Below are 17,137 nucleotides of genomic sequence, written 5' to 3' on the forward strand. Positions count from 1 at the left end.
AGAAGCTAATGACCCACAGGCTCTCAATCTCCTTGCCCTTGCCCCTTTCTCTCCCCCTATCCCTCTCTCCCCACCCCTTTGGTGTGCCCACCTGCATTCCTATTAGGTTAAATGCATTTATGCTATTATTCTGCTATATGCCCACTGGCTGCAGGATGAAACCTAAACTCATAGGTGTGTCACAATCTGGTGCTTCTCTCTCTTCCTCTCTGTTATATCTTCCTGTGTTCTCCTGACCAGTGATCAGTATTTTGGCCACAAACACCTTTATCACAAGAATTTTTACAGCAATTATTTTTCTGCCAGATAACTAACTTGTCACAAGGCAATTTTCCCATAAAAGATAAAAGAACTGGTTGATTTACATTGCATAAATCTTAGCACTTATACAGCTCTATAAAGTGACAAGGATACAGGCAGTCTTAATGTGGTAGATGATAATAACTATATAAGTTGATAGGAGACATGGTGATAAAACTTACTGAAAGTATGGAACAAGAAAGGGTAAAGCTGGATTGCATATTATACTAGAAAATGAAAACGTATCAGTTTGCAAATCCTTCGATGATTTGAGGGTACAGAGTTGAACCCACAGTTCCCATAGAACTTTGGAACATCGATCAGTGAACATGTGACAAGATGCCAGGAACACACAAGAGTGTAGCGGCTTTCACAACACAGCACAAAGCTCAGTTACAAACGTGCATCTGAGTATTTGGAAACTGACGCCTCTCTAAATGGAGAAAGAAATCTTAACAGAAAAGAAAAAGTGCAATGCTGAACAGGAAAACGAATCACATTTTAAACGTATTCAAATATCCTGTATTTTGCAATAGCCTTTTAATTTTCATTATTCATTTTTAATGTTCCACTATGCCCTATTTAATGATGCTCTTTTATTTTTTCTCGTTTCCAGGAGAATTGCCTTACAATCAATTAGTTACATGGTGAAAACGTTTGCAGCAAAAATGCTTGTGGCAAAGATGTTTACAGTAGAGGAGCTCATGCCAAAAATATCTCCTGACCACCTCCTTCACCCCAGAGGCCTGCGGATCTGCATGGGAAGTCTGCCTTCCAGCCTCTGTGCCTCTGCTCATCTTTTCCCTCTGCTCAGAATGCCTGGAGGCATTCCCCTTGATTCCTTCTTTTGGAAGCTGCTCCAGGGCCCCATGATGCCCACCTATCCCTCTCCCAGCACTAACCAGGCACTGACGGTTCCCAGCCGTCCTCTCCCACCCACACTGAGCACCCTGGGAGAGCAGGGCCCACATTTCTTCCCTGATTTGAACAATGAAGGAATGTACATCCCATCCCAGGCAATAACAAATCAATAACGATAACCAAAACAGCTCGCTTCTAGTTCAAGCCACCGAGTCTTTGTCAACCAAATTCAGACCTTGGCTTCCATACGCAGCCTACTGACTATACCTTCTCTCTCTCTGTGCCTGGCTCTGCACAGGATCTGGTGAAATTCAAAGTAACTGAAACCCTGGGCTTGGTTTTGTATCTCTACTTTTCCAATTACCAGTTTATGTTTCTCTGATGGCTCTCTTGCGGGCAACGATGGGCCCAAGAGTATAATGAAGGTTTGTTTAATGGGGGATCCAGCCAAAAGGCTATTTTGAGAGACCAAGGGGACTCCTGGGAAATCACTCATCCGAGGGAGAGGCTCAGAGATTTGTCCAAAGACATTGCTTCGGAGATTTGAAAAATCTCTCTCCCCTCCCCATCCCCCACCCCCCCGATCTCTAGGTCTTGTGTATGAGTTGTAGGAAGATGGAACTACAAGAAAGGCTGAAATAGTCCCCAAAACTATAAGGCACCAGGAAAGCAACAGGGCGATCCTACTCTTTATGTAGTAGAATAGATTATATTATGGTTCCAATTTTTCACCCCTGTCTAAATTTGTCTCCTTTGCTGTGTGACTGCAGTTCTTCTCACTGAAAAGGCAAAGCGTAGCTTCTAGTCCCTTGATTTTGAGTTTGGGTACATGACTTGCTGTGACCATTAAAATAAGGCTGAAGTTAAAAATACACCAGTTGTAAGCCTATGCCTTGAGAGTTATTGCATGTTTCTGCTTGCCCTTTTATACTGGTGCCATGCCATGAGAGGAATATACCGAGTCTGGGCCACTGGTTCCAGCAGGATGGTGAAAGACACATGAAGCAGAGCTGAACTGAGTCACTTGAACCTCATGGAGATCCACCTCCCTTCTGCTGAACCCCAGATTCATAAGCAAGGCAACCAGGATCCAGCTGAATCAAGCCAGGACCAGCCAACCCTCAGTGGACCCACAGATGCAGGAGGAAAAAATGATTTTAAGCCACTGAGTTTTGACTGGTTTGTTACACAGTACTTTTCTGTGGTTCTATCTAGCTGATACATATGGGAGTCTGGGCCCTGGCCAACCACACCAGTTGTTCTAGTATTATTGGTAACTGGGCCCAGAGAGCAGATCCAGTTCTGACCAATACTCTTAGGAGGCCAGGGTGTGGCAACAGAGCCAACTTTGAGGATAATGACCACGAGCCTCAGGTTTTACTTCTTAACATATGAAGAGCACAGTGTAAAAGAGATGGGTTTGACTGTGCACTGACAGGGAACAAGAACATCAGAACTTTTCTAGTATTTAACCTGAGAGCAAGTGAACATTTTCCCACCCCATGAAGTTTTCAGTGATCTAAAATAAATGTCCACTACATATAGTCTGCCTCAAGATAAAACAAATCCATATATTTTTGTTTCATCTTCCTTTTCCCCTAAAATACTTTTTGGAAGACTTTTCTAAACTAAAAGTTGCGATCTGATAACTTATGAACCTTCCTTAGAATTGGTTTCTCTCATAATTCCAGAAGGTCCTTCTTACTAATGTTTAAAAACTTCTAATATCCAATTATCAGATTGAAATAATTTTCTACGCTTGGCAAAACATGTACTGCTTTAATGTGCTACACTAAATTCTAAGTAAAAGTAATGTCAATTAATATTTAAGAGGTTTGGAGGAGTATGTGTGTGTGGGGGGGGGGAGGTGGTTTACATCACCTTTCCCCTGATAAATGCAAACAAATGAAGAATTATCTTAGTATTACTTTCCTTTGATGAATAATAGATTATTTGTCAACAGAAGTAAAAGTGTCTAGTGCAGTTACTGGTTCATGATGGGATATTTCTTTCACTCCCCCCAAACTTAACTCTCACAGTTGAGGCATACAGTATGAATTTCAGAGGATACCTATCAACACCAATGACTATTGTTGAGAAATGGTAATAAATAGTATGGAGGTTAAAACTCTCTCAGAACGAATTGTCTCAAAAGGAACCCATTCTCTGATGTGGCTAAATGACTCAGGACCAGTGTCTTCATCCTAAAAGATGACCGAAATAAAACACTGACAGAGAGAAAACAGGAAGGCCTTTACAGAAAGTTCACCTTTAGCAGGGGGTCACGTCCTGTGGAAGGAAGCCCTGCTTCAGGAGAGAGGCCATCTGTCCCCTCATCAGGACAGATGCCCCTCTCCTCCATCCCCTCCTGTCACAGAACCATTACTTATGGTTAAAGCAGATGCTTTAGGTGAGAAAAATAAAAAGAACCTTTATATAATAATAAACTGGATCATATGGATTGTCTCTAATAGTTAAAGATTGGCAATTTCATACGGTTCAACCTAATACAATGAGTAAACCTAAAATATACCTCCCAACATACACACGTCAAAAATACTCAGGAAAATTAAGATATATAAAATTCTAATTGTGAGATATGTGACTGTAAACAAAACCAAACCCAAACCATCCCCCCCAAAAAAATAATAGCTGTTGCTAAAATTACAGTATAATAAACGCTTTCTTATACCACAACTATTCATTTTAAACCCACCGACTGCATTTACCCTCTTCGGTGGGGAAATCTGCACCTATAGACTTTGAGCCTGGAGCCAGAACTTCCTAGAACAAGGTGGAGAAGTGGGCACCAGCTCACCTGGAGAGTAACAGCTGACCCTGCAGCTGCAGGTCGGCGGCACAGTCCTCGGATCGGCAATTCCTTTCAAACACGGTCTGTGAGGGAGACACGAGAGGAAGGGTGGGACAGGAGTCAGTGGCAAATAAGCAAATAACAACCAATCACTTCCTTCCAAATCAGCGGGAATTCTTCCCATGAGCCTGTAAGCAAACACACGTCTGTGCGCCCAGACTTGGGCACTGGCATTGAGCCCAAATACCGAAATACTGGGGTCTGGAGCAGAGAAAGGCTTAATACAGAGCCTAGCAAGGGGACAAGTGGCTCATGCCTTAAAACCTCTTGAATGCCCCAAAAGCTCTCAGCAAAGCTGTTTTAGAGGAGAGGTGAAGGAGGGGTGAGGTTAGCTGTCACAAACTTCCTCCGGAGGTCAGCTCACCATGTTCTCATAAACCTCCACTGGAATCAGTGTTATTCTCTGTCAAGGTCCCAAGGCTCAACTTCCAAGTCTAACCTCCGAGGGCCAGGCCTGACTATGAGGAGGGGTTGCCGAGCAGGCCCGTCCCCCTGCCCGGAGCACTGGTCCAGCCCCTAGCCCAGGTCGTCCCTCCAGTGCCCAGTCCAGCTGAGGAGGTGGATCTCAGCCCAAGACGCCCTCACAGATGGTTCCCCAGACCCCACCTGGCCGTCATCCTTGAGGGAGCCAGGAGCCCAGCACCCAGCGGCCCTCAGGGTCCTCAGGCCACCCAAGTGGGGGCCGGATTCCTCAGACCTTGACTCATGGAGATGCCTGCCATTGTTAGACTGCGAGGTGGGCGTGGGGAGAGGCTCACCGCCTCCTCCAGGCCTGGACCAAGGCCAGTGGGCGGCCATGGCAATGGCTCTGTAGCCGGCAGGACACAGCCCTCGGCCTGACCCCGGGGTCCAGCTGCCCTGCTGCCTGAGTCCAGAGGGCTGGAGGCCCAGGAGGCCGAGGTCCACCTCTTACTGCGCTCTCCCCCTACAGGACCACTGTCCTGCTGACCGTTGGCAGAGAGCGACCTCTAACCGTCACCCTCTCCAGTCTCGCGCTAACCTGCTCGTGGTCTCGCGGGAACGGCTGCGCCCCCACCCCGCCCGTGCTACAGTTCCCACAAGCCTCCCACCTCCAGGGAGCCGGCTGTCCCCACAATGAGGGGTCCTCAGCAGTTAACCCGGAAACCCAAGTCGGGGGTGCCCTTGACCACAGAGCACACCCCTTATCTGATTCATTTCTCAGGCTACTCAAGTGCTACTTCAAGTAGTTTTTTCAAGAAAGATACCCGATAGGTATTCTTCCCATCTTTGAGAAGATCTTCAAATGCTCTCAGACAGGAGTGAATAATAACCCAGTCAAGACAAGAACTCTTAGATTACAGTCCGGACATTTCCCTCTGCTCTCCTGGGGAAGCAGATAATCTGTATTTGAGAAGGGTTCTGCCAGAGTGAGGAGATCATGTTATAATTTTAATTACAAACAGGAAAGTTAAAGGCAATTATTAGATGCTGAGGCTGAGTGCCCACACCAGGCTGCCTCAGTGGGGCAGCTGGCAGTTATCTGGACAGAGTGTCCTTTCTCTAATAGGGCTGGGCCTTGAGGGCCAAACCCCACCTAGTTCCGGGACCCAATGCTCACTGTGCCAAACTGGACATCTTTCCAGGGGGGCTTGCGGTGTGTGCCTGAACTGGGCTTCTCTGTGGACAGGGGCCAGGAATCAGGAGTGGCTCTGGGGAGGAGTTAAGAGTTTTCTTCTCTCTGTGGGACCCGGTGGGCTTGTCCATCCCCCCCTCCATCTGCTGTCAGCCACTCTGATGTTTCAGGCTGCCTGCATCCACACTGACAGAGACTTCATTATTGCTAATTGCTCTAACCGCTTCAGTAGAATTTTGGAGAGAAAAGCCTGTGGTTGTCTTTCAGTTGTCATCTACATGCACTATTAACTTCGCCGTCATCCCTCCTTGTATGTGTGGATCCCCCGCCAACACACACAGAGAACATGGCTCCAGGTGACCTGTTTTCCTCTCAAAGGACAAGTCCGGGCGGCTTCTCAGAGCATCCGTTGGACTCCAGCAAATGTGCCGGCCAAAGAACAGTCTAGACCCAACCAGACGGAGTAATTTTGCTTATGGAAATTCATATTTCTGTGTCACATTTCCAAGAGAATAATGTGTCCCAGCCAACATTCCCTGCCTTGAGTGTGGGGGAAAAAAGACTCATGAAAGCCTCGGGCAGAAAGAGGACATTCCCACGTTCTTTTGGACAATACTGGGGGCGAGAAGAGAGCCAAATTTCCAAGATTTTGAGAGAAGGCATTTGTGCTTTATTTGCCATCTCAATCAAGGAGAAAACAAGAAGTGGATGTAAGGTCTGCATGAATATCTCAGGTGCGAATAGAAGGCTTTCTGAGGTTAGAAACGAGGAGAAACACAAAAAGTGGCTTCACCACCAAGATAATGAAACTTTGGGCTGAAGGGCCCTCACTGACCCGCTCCCACTGCAGTCTTGCACCTTACTTTCTATTCATAATGTTACTTGATTTTCCCCAAGAGAAACTCTCCTCCCAAAACCTAATAAGCTTTAGACTCCACTAAACCCAGCTCTGCCCCTGGTCACAGGCTTCTCTTTGCAAGTATTTCTCCCATTTTATAGGCAAGAGATGGTCTGACTTCCCACCTTTGGAGGTAGAGTGGGATGGGTAGCAGGTGAAAACTGACAAGGCAGAAGGGACCTACAGCCACCCCGTGGCACACAATCTGGCAAGATCTGGTCCCTGCCCTCCTCAGCTCCACCACCAACCACCCCCGTGTCTGGCCTTACACCTTCACACCTCAGGGCCGCCCCACAGGCTGATCCCAAAGGCCTCCACCAGGTTCACCAGACATGTGTCCTCTCATCCTTCAGTCAGCAAACCAAAACCACATCCCTGAGCCCTCAGAGAGCTGGGGCTTTGTCACAAGTTCTTGTAGTTCATGCACTTTTCCTTTGACTGCTCATCTTGACTGTAACTAATTTATTTTATCATTATGTGTTTCCTGTTTGTCTCCCCTGCTGAAATGATGCTCCATGAGGATGGGGATTGTATTGGTCTTCTTCACTCCCATGCGTGCCCTCAGAGGCTGGTGTGTAGAATCTGCCCAGTCAACAGTAGAGGACCCCACATGCTCTGAGAGATGAAGTAACACCTGGAATGTGAGCCAATGCAAATAACCTGCTCATCAACACAAACCTGTAGCTTCCCAGCAAAGTAGTGTCCCTCAGCTACAAGCAAGTGCAGAGCCTCCCTGTGAGGAACTGTTGCTTTGGTCAGACTTTCCCTTGTACTCTACTCTCTATTTCCTGTCCTGCAAACTAACTTCTCTAGCTGTTAAGTCCTCCAATGCTGTTGAACTTCCATCCAGCAAAGGCAAGCACTGAGTCTGCTATATGCACACACACACACACACACACACACACACACATTGGGTGTTTACATTGATTAGCTAAAATTAAGCACAAACTCTAGTGAGAAGATAAGCTCAAGCTTAGAAGTTAGTCCAGGACTCAATTTGTACATTTATAAAATGAAAAAATTAACAGCATCAGTGACTCTTGTGAATCCAGATCAGCATTTAGCTCAGCGTGTGAGCTTGTGGCTATTACGTTGTTCTTGCTTCAGACATCACTGTGCATCACTGTCCACCCCGGCAAATGTTGAGTGACAATGACACTTTGTAAGAGTGAGGGCCATGAAGTTTCCTGAGTTGATGGTGCAGTAAGAAGACCATGGAAACAGAGTTAAAGTGACTCCGTGTGTGTGTGTGTTTGTGTGTAGACAACTATACATTCTAAAAATCAATGCACAATGTCTCCTGTTGCACTCTGTACAGTGTGACCCTGACCTCCTTCCACACAGAGGTGGGGTTGATACCCCACCCCTTGAATCTAGGGGGATTTGTGGCTGCACAGAGAAAGCAGTGCTTTGCAATTTCCAAGCCTAGTCATCACAAGTACTCCAGCTTCCTCTGAGTTCTCTTGGGGCATTTGCTCTTACAATGTAGCTACCACTCTGCAAGAAAGCCCAAGCTTCCCATTGAGAGGCCCACATGGACAAAAACTGACCAGCAGCCGCAGGAGTCAGCCAGCATTGAAGTGGGTCCCCCAGCCTCACAGAGCTGCCCCAGCTGACATGACATGAAACAGAAGGAAGCTGTCCTGCCCAAGCCCTGACAAATTTCAAATTCATGAATAAAGTGAATGACTGCTGTTATCTTAGGCCACTATGTTTTGGGATAGTTTGTTATACAGCAAGAGATTAATGGAATACTCCTCAACCTATAGCCTCCCCTACTTTGGGGAATGGTGTGAGCAAAAGTGGGCTGTGCATTCCAAGCACTGGTAAAGCCTTGGCTTAGGCAAGACCCTCCCCAGGCTGGGAATGAAGTTGTCTTATAGGTAAAATATGAGGACAGCAGCAAATCAAGAGACTCCCGTCATGCATCTTGGAGACTTAAGTGGAAACTCAGAGATCCTGTGCTTGGGTCCTGGACTCATCTCCCTAGTCAAGGGACAGTTTTGTTTCCCAAGGAACTGAGACACATCTCTCTGGGGCAGAAGCATGGGCAGACTGAAGCCTCAGAATGCTAGCTGATGGCGTAGCTCCGAGGAGCAAGTATAAACACGATTTCTCCTGTTCAGAGTGGAAGGAGTGCACGTTCTCCCTGAAGCCAGTGGGCCAAACTACCAAATTTTCAGTCTCTCTTCTGCCTGCTTCTACGTGTTTCCCTAATCCTCTGGGCAAACACAAGCTCTGCTGCCTAAATCAGGCAAATCCTAATCCAGCTTGGAAGCAGCCTCTCCACTCCCTCCAGCCTCAACCTCTGCTTGGGAAAGACTTGTCCATTTTTTTTTTTAACCTGGAAGCAGCCTTTCTGGAAAATGGAAACAGAGCTAAGAAGCCACCATCTCTGATTCCTCTCTGGTTACAGGAGGTTAAATCCCTTCTCTCAAGAGGTGACCGTTTCCTCTGACTTTGTGCTCTGGGCACCCAGCAGCCTCCTCAGCCTCATGGACTAGATCTCCACGCTGGCTCCTTCCTCGCCCTGAGCTTCACCTCAGCTTTTTCTGGAGAATATACTTTTCTTTTTGAAACCCTTTCTCCAGCTTCTCCCCCAGCCCTTACTGCTCTCCTTTTAAAGGAAGGTGGCCAGATTGTTCTGGAATGGGCCAGACAGTGAATATTTTCAACCCAGTGAGCCACGTGGCCTCAGCTACAACTGCTCCCTTCTGTTGTAAAAGCAAAAGCAGACATATTTAAAGAAATGGCCATGGTTGTGTCTCAATAAAACTTTATTTACAAAAACAGACAGGCCAGATTTGGTAGGCAAAGTGTAGCTTGCCCATTCCTGTTCTAGAACATTTGGATACTTGTTTCTTCGTTCCCTTTAGGTCATGGAGGAGGTGGGGGCTGAACACAATGAATTCAGTTCAGGTTACATTTTGCTCTGAAACAGAGCAGAGGCTGGAGCTAGCTGTGTTTTTCTCACAAAGCTGTGGCCACCAAGGCCTAAACAACCTTGGATGTGTGTGATGGCTCAATGGCTGCCCTGGTCAAGACTGACTTCAAAGCAGCAGGTCTCCCAGCTGCTTAAGCCTTGTAGGGCCCCTTTTCTCTCACCAAAATCTGCACTGGGGGAAAGAAAATGTTCCCTTCTGATCTAGCAGGAAGTAAGATTCTTAGTCTATCCCAGCTGTCATGTTCAGAGGAGGATCAGTTTCTTGGAGTTGGTGATATTAGCTTTAAAGTATATATAATCATTGACATAGGTTAGACACTGTTTATGTGGTTGTTATGGCAACCACGTCCCATGCTGAGACCTGAGAAAATAGGACAATTGGATTGCGTGGGAATTAATGCTTTTCAAATCCCACCCCAAGGCTATTTGTAAGCTAAAATGAGTGAGACATTTCCTGATGAGAGATCTGACATTGCAGAGGATCTCTGCCTGGACAACAGGAGGGACATTTCTGAACTGTAGTTCCTCTCATTGTCCCACATAAGTTCCCAGAGGTCCCAGCTATACGTAACTCACAGCTGCAGCTCCCAGCATCTAGCATAGTATTAAACATGTGTGTATATGTAAATGCCATGACCTGAGTCTAAGAGGTTTCTCTTTCCCAATTCTGTTTTAATGCTTTTTCCAGAATCCAAAGTCATCCTTGAAAGTGAAAGAAAGTGTTAGTTGCTCAGTCATGTCTGCCTCTTTGCAATCACATGGACTGTAGCCCATTAGGCTCCTCTGTCCATGGGATTCTCCAGGCAAGAGTACTGGAGTGGGTTGCCATTTCCTCCTCCAGGGAAAGCTGTCCTTAATGTAGCACATTAAAGAGCTCAGGGTGAAAAATAAATAAATAAATAAAGAGCTCAGGGTGGTCTCAGGAATTTCAGTTCTATTGAGTCCTGTACCCAAATGACTTAGCTTGGTATTTAAAAGCAGGTCACGCAGACAGACTTGCTTTCCAAAGAATAGCATGTCCACAAAAATAAAGACAAATACTTCATAAAATTAAAGCTGAGAAATTCTTTCTATCTCAGGGTCTATATAAATTGTCTTTTCAGATTTTGAAATCATGGGAGGAGTCCTGTTGGTCTCCCTCTAAACAACAAATATGGCACAGATTTTGCTTCATGCCCCCTGCCTACCTCTATACCCCCTACTCTGTGGAAAACCTGGAAGGAATAAATGCTTCTCTCTTTGGGAACTCTTTGGTTTACGGCATGGCCCTGTGGTTGGGAGAACAACCCCTGTTGCCTGAAGGCAACATTTTGATGATCTAGTTCAAACCCTGTGATGACTGAGTGGGCATGAAGCTGCTCAGGGAGGGCCTGCCCACCTGGGCCTGCACCTGGCCTCTGGACCTTCCCAGGGCCCTTTCCAGGTCTGCCTGGGCCTGGGAGGCCTTTTCCATATCACATTTCATGTCCCTCTGCAACCTCAGTGTCAACTCTCCTCTAGGGATCTCCTACTCTCCCCTTCCCCAGGACCAGAATTTCTTTCTTTTCTTCTTCTTCTTTGTGTGTGTGTGTGCTAAGTCACTTCAGTCATGTCCGACTCTTTGCAACTCCATGGACCATAGCCCCTGGGACTCTCCAGGCAAGAACACTAGAGTGGGTTGCTGTGCCTTTCTCCAGGGAATCTTCCCGACCTAGGGATCGAACCTGCCTCTCCCACATTGGCAGGTGCGTTCTTTATCACTAGTGCCACCTGGGAAGCTGCCTTCTTTTTTTTGAAGGGCCAGAATTTCTTTGCCTTGATTCTTACCCTGGAATCATTTGAGTTCTGTGTTTCATTTATTTATTTTTTTTTTTAAAGAAAGTTACTATTAATTAGTCACAAGATGCAGAAAACAGAACCAATGATTTCAAGGAAAAGGGCTGGTGCTGTCAGAGGAAAGGAAGACTATGCTAGCCAGGTTCTAAAAGCCACTGAGTCAGAGGTAGTCAGGCATTTAGGAATGAGAAACATGGCTTCAAGCTGGAGAAGATTCCTCCCCTCTCTGCAAGAAACTCACCTGAATGGGCCTCAGGCATCAGTTCCAGTAGCAAGAGCCTGGCCTTTGATTCCCTGAGTCATCTCAGAAGATAATGAGAGAGGGGCTAAGATTTCTTCCCCAGTTAGAAACTGTCCACTGGACATGCACCCTCGCGTGTTTACACATGCACTCCACATACTCATGGGGGAGGTTTTCAATAAGGCAGGACAATACAGAAGAAATCTTTACAGGCTAAAGATTTGGGGGAAGCCACTATCTTCTTCTGAAAAGAGTTTTAGAGGACCAGAACATACCCATTCCAGAAGCTGCAAAGATAACAGTCATAATTCAGTTTGCTAATATTTTGTTGAACATTTTTACATCTATGTTCATCAGAGATACTGGCCTACCGTTTTCTTTTTTGTGTGCTGTTTTGGTCTGGTTTGAGATTAGGCTAATTCTGGCCTCATAAAATGAGTTAGGAAGTGTTCCCCTCTCTCCAATTTTTATAAGAGTTTGATAAGGAAAAATGCTAAATCTTCTTTGAATACTAAAAAGAATAAAAGAAAGAATGAAATGAATCCCACATTAAAAAAAATTGCAAAGCTAAAATCTAACATTGAAGAAGAAGCTGTAAAAATTCAACAGGTGACTGCAAATACAGCCTGGCCTTTGACAGTAGGTGTGTCCTCTCCTCTGCTCTTTGGATTAACCCTGACAGGAAGCCTAAGCTACAGACGCAGCCAGACATCCTGATCAGTAACGCTGAACTACGCACTTGTTCTCCTCACATGTACCCAAAACTAGATGGTTTTCCCACACATTTCATCACGGTGCCCTTCCTGAAAAGATTAGCCAGAAGCTGATGCCAAACAGATGATGCCTATAAAAGTAGGACTAATCTGGCTGAAACAGGGAGGAAGGTGGACACCTCCTCCTCTAACACACCTTCTCCTCCTCCACTGGGCCAGCCTGCTCCCTTGAATCCAGGTGTGTGCCCCAGGCTGGATGGTCTCTGATACCTGTCCAGCTCTGATGTCTGGAAGTTCCTCCACTCTCTCCTCCCTGCCAACTTCTCAGCTTTCCTTTCTTCTGCAGAGAATTTGTATATGATAATGAAAATAAACCTTCTAGCTGCAAATAACGGCATTTGAAGCCAGTTAGGCACCTCAGCCAGGAAAGCATTACCTAATGTCCAGGCTGAACAAACAGTGAGTCTTCACGGGCACAGTGCTGGCACCCAATACATCCTGACATTGAGGGGCTGGGGTGGGAGGTCCAGATGGTGATGGTTTCCAGCACAAGGGAGGCTCAGAGTTTATGGCTTTGACATAGCAAAATGTTAATATTAGAGTAGAACAGCTCACCTTTCCCTTGAAAGATGACAAAGTGAGTCTTCTCAACACAGCCAGTGCCTTTGGTTTCACCGGCCATGTCTCCTTCATCTTGGTCTTTGAAAAAAAAATATACTCACACATGCACAACTGTGTTGTGGTGTGGGAAAATCGTCCTAAATCACACACCAGGTTCTCCTGCCTGGGAGGAATTCTTAGAGAGTTCACGGAGCATACATAGAGCTTTGCTGAATCTGTAGTGGCGACATTCTGATATGACGTCCAAACTCCACAGGAAGACCCAGCTTTGTGCTCTCTCAGAAGGGCTCTTTCTACTGCAATAGGTTTACTGAGCAACCTCTGTGAGTCAGGCAATGCTAGGTATTGGGGATCAACAGCCAAAATCAAAGTGTTACCTAATCTGGGTCCTTATCTGGAGGCTCTGGGGGAGAATCTGCTTCCAGGCTTATTCAGGTTATTGGAAGAATTCATTTCCCCGTGGTTGTAGGACCGAGGTCCCCATTTCCTTGCTGACACTCATCTGGGAACCTCTCCCAGCCTCTCAAGGTTGTCTGCATTCCTTGTCAAGTTGCACCTCCATCTTCAAAGCCAGCAATGGCAGGTTAAGATCTTCTCAAGCTTCATATCTCTCTGACCTTCTGTTCTTCCACCTTCCTCCTTCCTCCAGGTGGAGAAAGATCAGGCCTGGCTGGATATTGCAGAATACTCTCCCTAGTGTAAAGCCCATAACCTTAGTTACATCTGCAAAGTCCCTTTGCCATGTGATGCATCACATTCACAGATGATATGATGTCATCTTTAGGGTCCATTCTGTCTACTGCAGCGGGTGGCCTGGAAGCCCAGCCCCCACCAGGTCCCTTTGGGGTCCTCCTGAGGAAACCTGAGAGCAGTTATCATTTCCAAAGCTCTACTCCATGTACAGGGTGTGAACCGAGGGCCTCTGTCATCACCACTAGTATGCTCATCTGGAGGGGGAACATAAGGGCCCCAGTGATAGTTTTGCTTCTTTCCCAGCACACAGGCCAGCAGGCTTCCCAGGACTGTTCCACCTTCTTTCAGCAGCTGAGACCCTCTAGGAACTATGAGTGTATCAGACAGGACCTTCGTGAACTGACCTGCAAGAACTTCCTGGGGCTGCTGTGAGAGCTCCTTAGTGCCCCCCCCCCGCCAGGCAGACTGTCTCAAGAAGATGTGATCATCTCCTGTACCCTACAAGACCAATCTAGTCCAACTCCCTGGTCAGTAACCAGGTAGCCTTAGATTGTCCGACTGTACCTCCAGCCCTGAAGGCCCATCTCCTTCCCTTCACTTCGGCCACATGGAAGACCATTAGCATCCATCAGTCCCTTCTGTTAGTCAAACCTCTCCAGTCCCGAGTATCCAAATCCTACTTCCTCCATGAATCTCCCTCCAATTCTTCCTTCTGAATAGTTGTTTAGTCTCTTAGGCATGTCCAACTCTTTGTGACCCCATAGACTGTAGCATGCCAGGCTCCTCTGTTCTCCACTGTCTCTAGGAGTTTGCTCAAATTTATGTCCATTGAGTTGGAGCATCTTCAGTTGGAAGAGGTCTCGGAGTGAAATTCACACACATTAGTCTGAATCTGGCTTTCTGCTCTGTATATGTTATTCTTATAGTCTCTAAGTCTACTAATACAGCAAAGTTTCATTTATCTTTTTATACAGGTCTTACATGGAGCAGACATTCAATTAACTGAACTGCTCTTAGATTTATAGTTCTTTTAAATACCCTTCTGACTAATGGATAAAACACTTGTTGTTACTTTTATATCAAATATTTCTTGAGGAGACAGACAGGCAGGTCTCTGCTCTCCTTACAATTTTAAGGTGGAAAAATGCACTCAATAGGCTGTATGTCCTACAGAGGTTTTCAGGGTTAGAGCGCCAATATCCCTTGAGTGTCCAGAATCCCAATCCATCCTCAGCATTGGTGGCAACCCCACTATTCACTCAGACAGCCTGGCACCTACCCTGGAGGCCATTTTCTCCCAAGACCGTTCTTCACCCTGCAGAGGGAAGGTCTGGCCTCCTGCCTACCTCACTCACTCCAACTCTCTGCCAAAAGCCTGGGATCCATCAGTAAGCCTGCACTTAACATGCTTTAGTCACTGACTACATGTTATATGCACTGTCTGTACAGCTATTCCACCTGAACTAGACCATCAATGGGGGAGGACTCTCGACTCTAAAAGATCACCATAATTTAACCTGCTCCATTGTGCAATCCTGTGCACCAACATGGGTTTGGTGCCTTTTGGTTGAAGAGACTATGGCACTTACATTTTAATGTTATCTGGCAAAATGAAGAGCTCTCATGAGCTTATTTCTTACTGTGAAAGAGGTCAGATATTCTTTGTGGACCTCTCATATATACACAAGTTAAAAAACAGCTCTGCTTCACACAGTGGGCCTAGCTCTCCGAATTTTTCTTCCCCTTAAACTGAGCCAACATCTGGAAGACACATGGACGAAGATCATTAAATTATCTTTTATATATATATAATCAGGAAAAGGAGTAAAGCAAGGATCACTCTCCCCAATTTTTTTCTCAGGCTCCGAGACAATCTTCTCAATCTAAGGACAATATTTTTCTTTCATTTTATTTTCAACCAAAGAATCACGTGGTTAAAATAATAACCTTCTACCCCACACCTCTCTATACTGAGTCCTCCTCTCAGAAGGAACCACTATTACCCATTGTAGTTATGCCCCTTTATGTTTCTTTGGATGGTTATTTCCATGTCCCTAGAAAACACTAGAAAATCCCTAGAAAAGCAGTAGTATCAATACTATCACTTCTTGATTTATTAGATTTAGACATTATTTCACTGAACTCCTTCCATGATAGATAAGAATTGAACTTACCTACATAAAGGTCCCCTCCCACCATTCACCTTCCTAGTTTTGACAGGTAGATAGATAGTTACTCTTAGCTCTTCTACTGTCTCAAATGTTAACTGCATCAGACTCACCTAATCAGTTTGTTAAAACTAAGGTTTCTGGGATCCACCCCCTGAGTTTCTAATTCAAAGGGTCTGGAGTGGGGCCCAAGAATTTTCTTTTCTGACAATATCCCAAGGGAGGCTGATACTGCTGGTTGGGTGGACATACTTTAAGAAGCACTGCTCTACTGGTAACCTTTGCAATTCTTTTTTCACTATGTGATTATTTTTAATGTCCAGAGTGTATAATTCGAGGGCCAGAGCTTTCTCCCAGACTTGAGCTTATAAGCTCTCAATTGGCTTTTGAGGCCAGTAGGGGTACTTCTTCTTGTCTAATTTGGTTTTTGGAAAGACTTCATTCAAGTTCTCAATGGTCATCTGGTCAAATGGAATTATGTTCCTCATCTTCTCCAGCTCTTTCTCATATTCCTGAATCCTGGTCTTTGAAAGAGACAAAAGCTCAGCACAACTTTTCACATCTTCTTTTTCTTCAGCGTCCACCTGGGCAGCATATTTATCCTTTGGTATAGGAACCTTCAGGGCATTAAACTTCTTAAAGTCATCCACCAAGCCAGCCTTTGCCACGTTGGCCTTGGAGTAAGCCCAGTCGATGGCAGGTGGCTTCTCAGGCAGAGTAGCCAGCCTGGAGGTGAGGGTCTCATTCCAGGACTTCAAGGAGTTAGTCACGGCCTTCTGGTTTTGGGGGATGATCTCCTCGAAAGCTACCGGGTCAGTGGTTTTTAGAGCAAGTTTCCGTCCAGCCATCTTGAGATCCTTTACCAACCTGGGTAACCTTTGAAATTTTAAGTAATAAACAGCTTTTTACTGTTTCATCAGGTTTTACAATATCTCTTGGCTCACTAATTTTAAAAATTAAGATATTAAAACAACTTCTGCTGTCCTATATTAAACTCTATGCAGTAAAATTTAATGATATGTATATTAGGCACTCTAACCATAGCTCTGATTTGGGTTTGATTGTAAATACTGAACACCAATAAACAGTGCTAGTATTATGGCCTCATTATTCACAGCAGAGCCAAGACAAATGTCATGATCACAAATCCTCCTCTACACAGGTACAAAGTTAAACCACCAGAAAACTCAACTTTTACTTAAGGGGCAATGTTTCTAGTATTAAGATCCTTCTCTTCCATATATTGTTTTACTGGCTTAACATCCTACCATGTTTTGTTTTATATTGAAAAACCATGACGTATTAGCCATATTTTTACTTTTCTGGGAGTTTTTGATTGCCTTCATTTTTTTGTATCCATAGAAAACATACATTCCATCTACACTGTATCCTGATTATTTGCTGCTTTCTTATCATT

The 17,137-nt window shown here is 45.4% G+C and overlaps 2 protein-coding genes across 2 annotated transcripts in view; both read right to left on the reverse strand.

Moving 5' to 3' along the window:
• Positions 1-17,137, reverse strand: part of ITGA9 (integrin subunit alpha 9) — a 347,591-nt gene that overhangs the window by 154,681 nt on the left and 175,773 nt on the right. Inside the window, exon 17 of the mRNA XM_043442046.1 lies at positions 3,980-4,056. Within this exon, the coding sequence (XP_043297981.1) occupies positions 3,980-4,056 (77 nt within the window). The remainder of the gene's footprint in view (positions 1-3,979; positions 4,057-17,137) is intronic.
• LOC122424329 (ATP synthase subunit d, mitochondrial-like) lies at positions 15,505-17,045 on the reverse strand. Its single transcript, XM_043442047.1, has one exon. The coding sequence runs from the start codon at positions 16,566-16,568 to the stop codon at positions 16,086-16,088; it is 483 nt and encodes a 160-aa protein (XP_043297982.1). The 5' UTR covers positions 16,569-17,045; the 3' UTR covers positions 15,505-16,085.

This window comes from Cervus canadensis, chromosome 22, assembly GCF_019320065.1.
Source record: "Cervus canadensis isolate Bull #8, Minnesota chromosome 22, ASM1932006v1, whole genome shotgun sequence".
In the NCBI taxonomy this organism is placed as follows: domain Eukaryota; kingdom Metazoa; phylum Chordata; class Mammalia; order Artiodactyla; family Cervidae; genus Cervus; species Cervus canadensis.